Genomic DNA, 14,003 nt, shown 5'->3' with positions numbered 1-14,003 from the left:
ATGCAGGTTGTTGACAGCCTGTGTACAAGTAATAAAGGAACTCCCAGTCTGTTGCATGGTTTCTGTCTTTGACAGGCTGTGAAGCAGATTTCCCCCATTCTTATGATCAATTTTAGGGAAATAAAACAAGTCTCAGATGGTTTTATTGACCCTTGCATACTGGGCATTGGTGTCAATGGTCTTTGGTATTACCCCAACACGTTTAAGAGCATTTTTCACAATTCTTTCAACTGTCACTTCTCCATACAGTTCTCAACTCCATTTTTGCTCACATTATTTGGGTTGATTATGATTTTTGTCCTCATTTTCTTGTGTTATTGCAGCAACAGGGAGCAGCCACTACGGTCTACTGTGCCGTGGCTCCAGAGTTGGAGGGTCACGGAGGGATGTACTACAACAACTGCTTCCGCTGCCTGCCCTCTCTGCAAGCCCAGGACCCAACAGCTGCCCTCAGTCTTTGGGAACTCAGCGAGCAGCTCATCCAGGCGAGATCAAATCCACCTCAGGCGCTTTGACCCCATCCAGCGTGGTCTCGCGGCCTCCGTAAGGTCGCCTAAATGAGCATCACCACTACGTAGAGGATGCAGGCATGGAATAACAATTGTTTAAAGGGACAAAAAAAATAAAAGATGAGAAGATGCAATTCTAAACTGTACAAGGACGTTGGCAATTAAAGGTGGAAGTTATCTGGGAATCTGGGCTGGGAGTTCTACAGCAGATAAGGAGATGTGGAGAGACAGCGAGAGACTCAATTCAATTGTGTTTCTCTCAAAGGCGTAATCACTGGGTTATGGTTTTATCTAGGTCTAGATCACTCTATAAATGTCTCATTAACAAGCACTAATGTTTGAGTTGTCTATAAAGGGGGCACTATGTTTACTATTATGATTTCAATTAAGTTAACCTTTACAAGTGGAGGTTTACCACATCCAAATACTCATCTGTTTGAAGATCAATATCAACCCATATGCCTGTACAAATACAAATGATGAGTAAATGTTTTAAGGGGTGTAATCTACAGAGACATAATGCAGGAAATGTAAAATTTGTGAACTATTTACAAACATGGTATTTTCACATTTCGAAGAATAAGCTTGAATTGATATCATGTACACAATATATACACAAGATGCTATTCTGGAAGAATTTGAATGCTGTTGTTGTTTGAAACCCCGTCTGGCTAGAGCCTCTGATCTTCTACAAAACGCTAGGCTAATATGAAGAACAATAAAACCGCATCTGATATGAGAACCGGAGGGCCGACAATGGCAGAAAACGGGAAAGTCTTTGAATTCTTGAAATATCTGGTGGTTATTCCTTTTTGTGTTCCTGTTATTGTCCATTTTGCTTTGTCAGACATGCAGGGATGTTTCAAGGCTTTGCTAATTTTTCATTGTTGTTGTGACATCTGTAAATCAGAGTGTAGTCAGTAATTGGGGATTTTGGGTAAGGCTGAGGAATGGCACGCAGGTTGATAAAGGGCTTCTTATTTCTCTGACTCCTCCATCTTCTTCCTTCTCCTCACAGTCTTCTTCATCAGGGGTTGATTTTGGAGAGGTTGTGCTTTGTGGCAGTCTTGGAGCCGTGGGTCACCCTAAGCCAGAAGCATTCCAGTGTTGCACTGTCTGTAAAACAAAGAGAAAAAAGAGTGAGATCTTTATTAAAACATGATTTGATTCTTCTTTGTGTCCGTGGTGTGTTTTTTTATTTTAAAGAAAAAAATATTTGGAAACAAGAAATGCAAATTAGGACCTCTCTGCCTTTTTAATTAAGTTTAATACCACTAATTACAACAAAACATAATGTGTAGCTATTTCAGGGTTTCTGCGGGTCTTAATAAGGTCTTAAAATGTCTTAATTCGCCCTTCCTCAAAATAAGGCCTTAAAAAGGTCTTAAATCAGAGCAACAAGTCTTTAATTCATAAGGTCATGGCAATAAATGTTATGAGGGATTGTTTTATCGTTGCGGAATAGTTTTCTCGTTGCGTTGAAGTAGGGTGATCAGACGTCCTGTTTGAAGAGGTGTGTCCCGGTGTCCTGACGATTCTCTAAACATTGTAGTTATGTCCTGGGTTCAGCTGGTAGGCTCACTGATTTTTTTCTATTAACATTTGCTTTACGCATTTTCCCTCTCTGTTTTGTCTTTGGTGTCATTTGCAGAGAAGAAAAGTAATTTCGATGCGTCGCACGTTGATTTGACGATACTTTAATTGTAGTCTTTCTGCAAATCTGCTGAAATGTATTTGGATACATGACAATGACGTCATACGCTTGCTGCACACACTTTGTCATCCTGTCAGTCAGCGCAAGTAGAAATTCACCAATAAAAAAATTTGTTTTCAACAACAAGCTGAAAGAAGCTGATCTATTGGTTCGTGCAGCATGTGAATATGTAAGCAAGTATTTTTTGTCACTGTGAATGTTCATTTCCCCACGAGTCACATTCAGACCGCTATACTGCACTTTTTATGTAGTACATGCACATATATGTTCAGATGTGGGAGTTGTATTTTGAATTTTAGGTTACAATGGTGTGAATGTAGTGTTAAAATGTGTACCTGACATGACAAGTCATTTCATAATTACACGTGCAATATGACATCATATAGATAGAATAGGCTACATGGAATTTGTACATTTAAAAAAAGCTAAAATGTGGTTAAATCTAAAATAAAATATACATTTTCATAAGTATATAGCCTATACAGTTAAGTGCAGACATTTGCATAACCCTTTTGTTTTTATAATTTTACACACCCCTTTCAGAATGTATGCAAATAATCTATAAGAGATTGTTTTATGTAGTACTGCCCTTCAAAAGCTACAAAACACCAAATAAACTCCTGTTCAAAAGTTTGCACCCCTTGGTTCTTCTTGTGTTGCCTTCTTGAGCATCAATAATTGTTTGCACCTTTTGTAATAGTTGTGAATGTGTATATATGGACCTCATATATAGCCACTGTTGGGAAGAACTCAAATGTGTAGAAGATGCTGAGAAACCAAATAATTGTACAGTAGTTTGGGGGCTTTTCTTAAGAAAAGTGGACATCTTCACTTATTAAAAAGCAGGGATCCATGAACAATTATTAGACAAACAGTCATTGATCATCGAGAAAGCAACACACCATATTAAGAACCAAGAGAATGTAAACTTCTGAACCGAATCATCTGTGTCAATTCAGTTACTATTTTTTCATGTGGAATATATGTGAGGATGTATGTCATGTCAAAAAGCTTCTTTGGGGCGGACAAAATTTTCATGGCAAACACACCTCACAGTTTTACTTTCAAAGTTCCTCCTTACAGTTGAGTGATTTATAATGCTTTGAAAATCAGTTTCACCAACTTATTCAAAAGAACTGATTTAAAAGAGCAATTTACGCAAATTAGATATCACTACCAACAAACCATATATATTCAAATTACTTTATTTTTAAAAGTTCAACACTTGAACATAGTCTGAGTCTTTTATATCAATGCTCCTGTAAAAACAGGACGTCCCTTTTCTAACCTAGCATAGCCAAAAAAGTATTTTCATATCTCATCAGTCAGTCAGGGGTGAGTGAGTTTCCCAGGAATGATCTGAACCCTTACACGCCTGTGTGTTTAGTGAAGCTTTGACCATGACCCGGAACAACTCTATAAACAAACCACCTGTCACACGCATTACTCGCTCCAACAGAGTAATTGACACATCAAGAAGCCAATCATAAAAGAGACCCGTCCCATCCTTTCACGCTTGTGTGTTCAATGGAATCAATAAACCAGACAGGCGGGGAAACTGTTGTACCAACTCTAACACGTTTCAACCAGAAAACCAGACAAACACAAACAAATCAACTCATTCTGATATGCATATTCACAAGCAAAACCATGAACAACAGTTGTCAAAACATGAGCTGGTTAAATCTTATTTGATCTGTTCCCATCATGAGAGAAATGTGCAACACACCATATGTGATCTGAAGAAATGGTTGTGTAACACTCAGAGTACATACTGTACTCCACTGCACAAACAGGGTTGTGTAATGTGCACATAGATGGTTTGTCCTGCTCAGTACAGGTGGCCTATCTGTGTTTGTCCCACACACACACTACTGTATAAGGAAGCCATGATGCAATAGAAATAGCACACACACACACACACACACACACACACACACACACATTTTGGGGCACAACACCAGCAGAACACAAACAAGGTGTTCCCAGATTTCCTTCAGTCAGGGTCTTTATAGTTTTCAATTTTCAATTTAGTTTAATTTCTATTTTACATTCAATTCATCCTTTTAATGGCCTGTAGTTTCATTTTAGTTTTCACTCTATTTCTGCCGGTTTCAGATTTAGTGTTTGTTTTCTAGGTTTTGTTCAATTTAAATTTTATGTATTTTATTATTATTATTATTTTAGTATTTTTGGGTTGCCAAAGTAATGAATTAACTGTGTTTAGCTTCATTACATTTCTTATGGTCGATAGGGTGCTAGGGGGTCTGTGGAAAATGTCAGAGAAAGTGTTTACATTTATATTTATCATTTTAAATATTACATATATTTGATATTTGTCATTATTGCCATTTCAGTTTTATAAACATCTTTCACTTATGTTTATACATTTAAAATCACTGAAATATTGGGTAGAAAAAGAAATGCTGTCATTGTAATACAAATGAGGCTAAATATTTCCAGATTGTATTTTTGGCTTTTAACGTTACTACAGTAAAAATGTAAACGCCAATTATTTCAATTGTCTTCATAATATCACTCTTACATTTTTTTGTCTCACACAGTTTAAATTGTTCTGTATACATGAACATATACAGTCATTTTTATGTGTTTTAAGAGTTGGGTCCTTTGCAAAGTGATCATCATATTTGGGGCTTCTAGGCATCAAACAGTTTGAAACCCTTCTCTAATATTATCCATGTCTAGTTGCATTTTCATGTGTAATGTATGTGGATTGTGATGGAAAGTCACTTTGTCATAATTTTTATTTTACGTTTGTTGGTTTATGAGTAATGCTTATTTTACTTTTATTTATTTATTATAATTGTTTTATTAATGATAATAATACTGGTATGTGTATGCCAGTAGAAAAAAGGTTGTCTCCCACAACTGGATACATATACAATCTATTCCTTACCTTATAAGGAAACCGTGAAGCAGCGTTTTCATAAAGAAAAATGATACTTTAACTGAAATAATAATAATAATATATATACACCGATCAGCCACAACATTAAAAGCACCTGCCTAATATTGTGTAGGTCCCCCTTGTGCCGCCAAAACAGCGTCAACCCTCATCTCAGAATAGCATTCAGAGATGATATTCTTCTCAACACAATTGTACAGAGCAGTTATCTGAGTTATCGTAGACTTTATCAGTTCAAACCAGTCTGGCCATTCTCTGTTGACCCCTTTCATGAACAAGACATTTCTATCTACAGAACTGCCGCTCACTGGATGTTTTTTGTTTTTGACACCATTCTGAGTAAACTCTAGAGACTGTTGTGTGTGAAAATCCCAGAAATACTCAAACCAGCCCGTCTGACACCAACAATCATGCCATGGTCCAAATAAAAAAATGTCCCCATTCTGATGGTTGATGTGCACATTAACTGAAGCTCCTGACCCGTATCTGCATGATTTTATGCACCGCACCACTGCCACATGATTGGCTGAATAGATAATCACATGGATGATTATTAGTGCCAGACGGGCTGGTTTGAGTATGTCTGTTACTACTGGGTACCCAGCAGAACATTGCCCAGAGCATCACACTCCCTCCACTGGCTTGTCGTCTTCCCACAGTACATCCTGGTGCCATCACTTCTCCAGATAAATGGTGTACAGGTACACAGCCATCCATGTGATGTAAAAGAAAACGGGACTCATCGGACCAGGCGACCTTTTTCCACTGCTCTAAGGTCCAGTTCCGACGCTCGTGTGTCCGGTATGCAGCTACGCAGTCCCGTTCGCAGCAGGATGTGATGCACTGTGTGTTGTGACACATTCCTCCCGTAACCATCAATAACATTTTCTGTGACTTGTGCCACAGTAGACCTTCTGTTGGTTCAGACAAGACGGGATAGCCTTCGTTGTCCTTGCGCATCAACGAACCTTGGGCTACCAGCACCCTGTCGGTGGTTTGCGGTTTGTCTCTCCTCGGACCACTGTCGGTAAGTACTCACCACTGCTGACCGGGAGCACCCCACAAGCCTTTCCGTTTCAGAGAATTCAGACATGTGGCCTTGTTAGGAGATGATCAACGTTATTCGCTTCACCAGTGAGTGGTCATAATGTTTTGGTTCATTTGTGTATATTTTGAAACTGTGTGTATATTAGAGTTTATGGACAGGTCTCATTCACTTTTTGTGGTAATCAACATAATGCAAGAACTGCTGTAAATTTAGCTTCACTTGTTTTGAACATAGGGTATTCCTTCAAAAGCTTTACAGTCCGCCTTCATTAAACAAGAACATGCCTTTAGATAATGATAATACTTAACACTTAACAGCCCTGAGAAAATTAATCAGTTAACACATTTACAAATCTACACCCTTGCACCAAAACCTGCCCAAAAACATTGTAAACCTGCAATCAGTGATATGCAAGTGTCATGAACAGCAACACGGATTGACCACATAGAATCAGTCTGTATGTGTAAAACAAACGACTGTAAATGTGTGAATGACTTGTGTTTGTGGCATAATATTTCAGTTTAATATTTAAGAGAGGAGAGACACCCAGAGGAACGACACTGAGCCATATGAAGAAGAAGAAGCTGGCTGTCGTTATTAAACCAATCAGGTCAGAGTAAACTGGTCAAGGAAAACCTCATTTGATTGGTTACTAGAAGCAGGTAGACCCACCTTCCCCCTAGGTGGGGGTAGGTGGGCACAAAAACTATGCCAAAGGTGTACGTGCGAAAAAAGGAAATTGAAAGAATACACACCAAAATGTACTTTGTGATCATACAAAATTACAGATTCACAACACACAAATTACATTAAAGTTATTGCAAAGCATATTCCTAATATTTATTTCTTGCACTTGCAATATGATTTACACCTTTACAAAACATTAGGTGTTCATGCAATTTATTTTTACGCTTCACAAATCTTCCCCTGTGCATGCAAATCATTAAGGCACAGTTGTACCTTCATAGAGAGAGTGCATATTCAGACACGGGCCAAAACGAAATATACTGAAACTATAAAAAAATAAAACTAAACCAAAACTATGTTATAAAAAGAAAACTACAATAAACTGAAAATAAAAGAGAAATGAAAGTAAAATTCAAAATGAAAATAACCCTGTCATGATCCAGTGCAAAAATGGCACGTGCATGGATGGGGGTATGACACCAACAGCAGATGAACGTGGTGTTCCCAGAATTCCTTATACGAGTAAGCCGAGGTAAAAGAGTTTGTCTCACACGACAGTATGCATAAACAAACAAGCTACTCCTTTAGTGTTTGTGAGCGTGTGTAGGACTGGAGTTTGGGCGGCACTCTATTTCTGCTTCCACTCTCTCCTTCTTGTTCTATCTGTTCTCTCCAGAGAGGCAGAGAGGACTGGGAGAGGTAGAGGCAGTAAAAGTGTCAGCGTGTAATGAATGGGCCCCTGATGGACGGAGAGAGAAAGCGAGATGGGGGAGGAAGAGGAGAGACTGCTTGTTATTTGTCTGATATTGAGGGAGGATAGCTAATGATGTGAGGCATGTAAACTTGAAGTGGCACTAAAGCGTTAGTGTGAGTGTGTGGGAACCGGTGGGATCATCCCGATCCAGGATAACGGGAGATAAAGTGGGAACACAGATGTAGTGTTTCTGGGCCAGCCAGGTGTCACGCGCTGAATTGTTTGCAAATGGCTGAACATAGATAGGTGTTATGTGTACCTTGTCTTGTTTCACTGTTGCCCTTTTGTTTGTCATTTTTGTCACTTTTGTTATTCCTTAGTTTTCACTTTTGTCACCCTTGTACCTCCATAGTCTTCCTGTCAGCCCTCGTGTTCACTGTTCATTGTTTTCACCTGCCCTCGTTTAGTTTCCCTTTGGTTTCTGTTTATCACCTTATCATCTTGTTTGAGTTCTGTTTGTTCATTGGTCCCTTTTTCCTATGTTCATGTATTTTAACCCTGGTTTTTGGTTCAGTCCTTGTCGATCGTTGAGTGTTGTTAGCTGGTATGTTTTCCCTTCCCGTGTGTTCAGCTTTATGTTTATTTCCCCATTGAGGGTTTTTCCTTTGTGTTTATTTGTTTATTTTGATCATTCAATAAAGTTAACTACATTTGGATCCGCACCTCCTCGTCTGCTCGCTGCTTACTCGTTACAGAACGATAGAACAAAATATGGATCCAGCGGTTATCCGGGCATGCTGCCGCCTCCAGGACCTGAAGCAAGAAGCCGCCCGGTGGAGGAACACATTAGGGACTTCCTGTTCCTAGCGAGCGCCACCGACTATCCTGACTCCTCCCTGGTGGTGTTCTTCCAGGCTAGCCTGACCGGTTCGCTCCAGGAGCGGTTGCCGCCGGTGACGCGTGGCTGGACGCTCTGTGAATTCATGGAGGAGACACTTCTGGCATGCGGCTCACTGCTTACTGTGGAGGTGGTTGAGGATCCTGCCTCTCCTCCCACGGCAGTGGCCCTCCAGTCGTCCTTGGCTCATCCTCTTCCACCTGCCCCACCGGTCAGCGAGCTCGCTCCCACGCCTGTCACGGTGAGCGAACCTGTGCCCACGTCAGCCACGATCTGCGAGCCAGAGCCCACACCTGCCTTGGTCAGTGAGCCTGCACGGCCCACTTCGTCTGCCCGGAGGAGGAACAGAAGACGGGCTTCCGCCTTCCGGCCAACGTCAGCCACGGTCAGCAAGCCTGTGCCCACGTCAGCCACGGTCAGCGAGCCGGCACCTACGCATATTACGGTGAGCGAGCCAACGCCTACGCACATCACTGTGAACGAGCCTGTCGCCCCTGAAGTCACTGAGCCAGCGCCTGTAGCCTCGACCGTCCCTGAGCCAGCGCCTGTAGCCTCGACCGTCCCCGAGCCAGCGCCTGTAGCCTCGACCGTCCCCGAGCCAGCGCCTGTAGCCTCGACTGTCCCTGAGCCGGCGCCAGAAGCCTCGACCGTCCAAGAGCCAGTGCCAGTAGCCGTAACCGTCCAAGAGCCAGTGCCTGAAGCCTCCACCGTCCAAGAGCCAGTGCCTGAAGCCTCGACCGTCCAAGAGCCAGTGCCAGTAGCCATGACCGTCCAAGAGCCAGTGCCAGTAGCCATGTCTGTCCAAGAGCCAGTGCCAGTAGCCATGTCTGTCCAAGAGCCAGTGCCAGTAGCCACGACCGTCCAAGAACCAGTGCCAGTAGCCAAGACCATCCAAGAGCCAGCGCCAGTGGTCGTGCCCGTCCTAGAGCCAGCGCCTCTCGAGCCTTCCAGGGCTCCTCCTCCCGAGCCTTCCAGGGCTCCGCCTCCCAAGTCTCTCAAGTCTCTCGAGTCTTCTAGGGCTCCTCCTCCCGAGCTTTCCAGAGCTCTGCCTACCGAGTTTCCCGAGCTTTCCAGAGCTCCGCCTTCCGAGTTTCCCGAGCTTTCCAGAGCCCCGCCTTCCGAGTTTCCCGAGCTTTCCAGAGCTCCGCCTTCTGAGTTACCCGAGCTTTCCAGAGCTCCGCCTTCCGAGCTTTCCAGAGCTCCGCCTTCCGAGTTTCCCGAGCTTTCCAGAGCTCCGCCTTCCGAGTTTCCCGAGCTTTCCAGAGCTCCGCCTTCCGAGTTACCCGAACTTTCCAGAGCTCCGCCTTCCGAGCTTTCCAGAGCTCCGCCTTCCGAGCATCCCGAGCCTTCCAGGGCTCCTCTTCCCAAGCCTCTCAGGGCTCCGCCTCTCAAGTCTCTCGAGCCTCTCGAGCCTTCCAGTGCTCCGCCTCTCAAGTCTCTTGAGCCTCTCGAGCCTTCCAAGGCTCCGCCTCACAAGCCTTCAAGGGCTCCTCCTCCCAAGCCTCCTAGGGCTCCGCCTCTCAAGTCTCTCGAGTCTTCCAGGGCTCCTCCTCCCGAGCCTCCCAAGGCTCCGCCTCTCAAGTCTCTTGAGCCTCTCGAGCCTTCCAGGGCTCCGCCTCTCAAGCCTTCCAGGGCTCCTCCTCCCGAGCCTCCTAGGGCTCCGTCTCTCAAGTCTCCCGAGCTTTCCAGAGCTCCTCCCGAGCCTCCTGGGGCTCTGCCTCTCAAGCCCCTCGAGCCTTCCAGGGCTCCACCTCTCAAGTCTCTCAAGCCTTCCAGGGCTCCGCCTCTCAAGCCTCTCGAGCCTTCCAGGGCTCCGCCTCCCAAATCTCTCGAGTCTTCTAGGGCTCCGCCCCTCAAGCTTCTCGAGCCTACCAGGGCTCCGCCCCTCAAGCCTCTCGAGCCTTCCAGGGCTCCGCCTCCTATGGCTCAGCCTCCTACGGCTCCGCCTCCCGAGCCTCCCATGGCTCTGCCTCCCGATTATGAGGGGGGCTCTGTTATGTTTACCTTGTCTTGTTTCACTGTTGCCCTTTTGTTTGTCATTTTTGTCACTTTTGTTATTCCTTAGTTTTCACTTTTGTCACCCTTGTACCTCCATAGTCTTCCTGTCAGCCCTCGTGTTCACTGTTCATTGTTTTCACCTGCCCTCGTTTAGTTTCCCTTTGGTTTCTGTTTATCACCTTATCATCTTGTTTGAGTTCTGTTTGTTCATTGGTCCCTTTTTCCTATGTTCATGTATTTTAACCCTGGTTTTTGGTTCAGTCCTTGTCTATCGTTGAGTGTTGTTAGCTGGTATGTTTTCCCTTCCCGTGTGTTCAGCTTTATGTTTATTTCCCCATTGAGGGTTTTTCCTTTGTGTTTATTTGTTTATTTTGATCATTCAATAAAGTTAACTGCATTTGGATCCGCACCTCCTCGTCTGCCTCGCTGCTTACTCGTTACAATAGGAAAGCCTTCAGTCGCAGAGAGACTCAACAAACGTACAGTAGCATGCTGCAAGCTCTCAACCTCTGGATTTTCTTCTTGTAGAAACCTTACCACTCTGTTTATCCAGTGGCGTAACAACAGTATGTTTCAGAATGAAAATCTCAAGTCCTTTGAGGTATACACACTTGAAATTGTTAACACAGTGTCATTCTAATCCCTGGGTCAATGTAATCCTGAGTTATCCTTTTCCATGTTTCACACTATTTATATACTGGGTAAGTAACTGATCCTGGATAGTCAGGTTTCCCACTGTAAACTGTATTAGTCGGGACATCATGTGTTTTAGACAAAATGTAAACACATGGACAGAAGGTGAAACACACAAGGGGAACCCATCCCGTACTGAAGCTCTCAAAATACTCATGGGTCCCATATTTATGTGATGAAAAGTTGGCAACCCTGTACATTTGTAAAGGGCTGTTTGTGTATTCGTCTATGCTTTATTCATAGATTTTCAACGTAAATGTGCACCAGACGGACGGTTTTGACCATTGTGCCACATCCAGCTGTTTTTTTAGCATTCCGTACAGCAACATCGTGTTTTTTTGATGCTGTGTCAAGTGAAAACAGAAGAGAACGTTATCTTTTAAAAAAGAATGTCTCGAGACACTTGCAATCTGTTATATGCGTTGCGCTCCATTTAGGTTATTAAAGTGCAATAACATGTTCGGTCTGAACATCCCATAAGCCTTGAGGGGTTTTGGGCATCAGCTAAGACCGGCAAACCTTTCATGCAACACTTTACAATGGGGGTTAATTAATGACTTATAAATAATTTATAAATGCATTATAAATCATTTATATGCACTTACATGAATATAATTGGTCACTTTCAATGCAATATTTTCCTAATAGTGAGACATTTTGCCAAAAATTATACAAATGCTTAATAACACTTATTCAACATTAGTAACATATGACAATGGTAGAATATTCCAGGTTCAATACAAGTTAAGCTCAATCGACAGCATTTGTGGCATACCACAAAAATTCATTTTGACTTGCCCCTCCTCTCTAAAAAAGAAAATATCTGTGTTGCAGTGAGGCACATATATGTGTGTGTGTATATATATATATATATATATATATATATATATATATATATATATATATATATATATATATATACATTTTGGCATTGGGCTTATAGGGCTTTTTATGTTTTTAATTAAGAACTATTTATTTATCAAGCATTTATAACATGTGAGTTAAAATGCTCAGTATTTGACAAGTATTGCATGAAAGTTGCCCTTTTAATTCATGTTGTTATAACAGCATATCAATGATTATAATGCATTTGTAAATGACATATTAGTCATTAATGAACCCCTTTATAAACCCTTAACAAGGAAACAGTGTAAACCCCTTTTTTAAACCCCCTTTTTCAGCAAGGACTGTACGAAGTGCATGAATATTTAATGAGGTATGCATTATTGTGTTTATTATTGGTTGTCTATTGATAAACAACTCGCCGCAACATTCTAGCACCACTGTGTTCACAATGTAGACCTCGGTCACTGTAATTTGGGGTCACCATAACGGCACTGCAAAAGCAGATGTAGTACCATAGCCTCTAATAGAACTACCCTTAAACCCTTGGCCAAGACTGACAATTTCTTGACCTACAAAAAGGACGAAAACCATTTTTAAATGTGTCTTAAATGCACTGAGAACAAACAAGTCAATAATAAAGAAGCTCTAAACAATGCTGACAGTGTGCCACGGGTGACATAGCATCTGAGCTTTCTGCCATAAGGGCTTCTAAAAACTATAGGCTTGATGTCGGTTTCTGTCCTCTGCTCAAGCCTCTCTCCCTCCAGGGAAGTCTGGGTGGCCGTCGTTCGGTATTATGACCCTATCCTGTCTCCCCAGCAGGCGGAGCAAATGCTCAGCTGGCTCTAGACACAAGCTGCCGTTATTGTTTTCAGACTCCCTGAGGCATAGATTCTGATACAAATAACAGCAACTTTGCCTCCAGAGTTGTTCCATTTCCAGCAAGTCTGCCCTCAATGAAGTCCTGGTTCCAAGAACGTACAGTTGTAATCACAAGGGAGATTTTAAGGAGTCAACGTGAAATCATTCAGAACATTTAACTTGAAAATATGATGTATTTTAAGTGAAAGTGAATAATTAGAGGGAAATAATGTAGGGCAGGATATAATTGTATCTATCATGATTTAATATGATAAAGTTGTAATTAGAGGTGTTTACTAAGGCAAGCACAACTATTAGGGTACTGTTGCTCATACATGGGGGTAAATTCCAAACCTAAGTAATTATACAGCAGGAGTCTGCATTTCTGGGCACTTCAGAACAGCAGCTTTTACCCTCCTGAGACCAGGGCTGGACTGGGAAGACAATTTGGCCTGGGATTATACATGGCAACTGGCCCAAAATGTTGTTTAGTGTGTGTGGGGGGGGGTCCTTTTCTGCTTATCGCGCTGCCGTTTTGTGGTATGTGGGGGTGGGGGCAGAGCGATATGGAAAATAATTAGAAGAGCGACGGCAAGTCCGGATGATACAAAACTCCAATAGGTGGACAAACGGCTGAGAAACAGACAAAAAAAATGGTCAGACAAATATAAACAATAAAAGAAGCATTATGATAAGTCGAGGGCTAGGAGCCGCCTCAACATTGGCGAGGCTTTTCAGCGGTGGAGATACCTCCGAGGAGAAATGCCTTGAAGACGGATGCAGAAGTTGCTCTTTTTCTTCTCGATAGGTGGGTATCATACATTTTTGTTTCACAGAACCCATATATGATGTTGCTGTGATGTTAGATTTAGTAGCAAGGAGACTTGTGAGTGTCTGGATTTGGTGTGCGTAAAACAATCTTGCGTGCATGAATTTGGGGGGGGGGTGGGGCGGACCATTCAAAGGAGCATTGAAGGGAGGGGTTTGTTTGTTTTGGCAGTTGAGTTCAAATATCAACAGTGTTTCTTAGAAATTGCAGAGTGCATCTTTAAATAATCTTATGGAAACGGGGTGATTCAACACTTTTGGGCTTTTTAGCTTAATCTGAGCAAGTGCTGATTGAAAGCAG

The 14,003-nt window shown here is 42.5% G+C and overlaps 2 protein-coding genes across 4 annotated transcripts in view; one reads left to right on the top strand and one right to left on the bottom strand.

Annotated features, from left to right (window-relative positions):
- Positions 1-522, top strand: part of LOC127638236 (WW domain-containing oxidoreductase-like) — a 401,462-nt gene extending 400,940 nt beyond the window's left edge. For both annotated transcript variants that reach the window (XM_052119676.1, XM_052119675.1), the window contains one exon: positions 324-522. In XM_052119676.1, coding sequence (XP_051975636.1) covers positions 324-515 — 192 coding nt within the window. In that variant the 3' untranslated portion in view covers positions 516-522. The remainder of the gene's footprint in view (positions 1-323) is intronic.
- A 15-nt stretch (positions 523-537) lies between these two features.
- mafb (v-maf avian musculoaponeurotic fibrosarcoma oncogene homolog b (paralog b)) overlaps positions 538-14,003 on the bottom strand; it is a 111,455-nt gene continuing 97,989 nt past the window's right edge. The window contains exon 2 of one of the 2 annotated variants that reach the window (XM_052119679.1): positions 538-1,625. In XM_052119679.1, coding sequence (XP_051975639.1) covers positions 1,595-1,625 — 31 coding nt within the window. In that variant the 3' untranslated portion in view covers positions 538-1,594. The remainder of the gene's footprint in view (positions 1,626-14,003) is intronic. The other variant, XM_052119681.1, reaches the window with a different exon arrangement.

This window comes from Xyrauchen texanus, chromosome 46 (assembly GCF_025860055.1).
Source record: "Xyrauchen texanus isolate HMW12.3.18 chromosome 46, RBS_HiC_50CHRs, whole genome shotgun sequence".
NCBI lineage: Eukaryota > Metazoa > Chordata > Actinopteri > Cypriniformes > Catostomidae > Xyrauchen > Xyrauchen texanus.
Note: the sequence above shows the minus strand (reverse complement) of the source record. Positions and strands in the feature narration are given on the sequence as shown.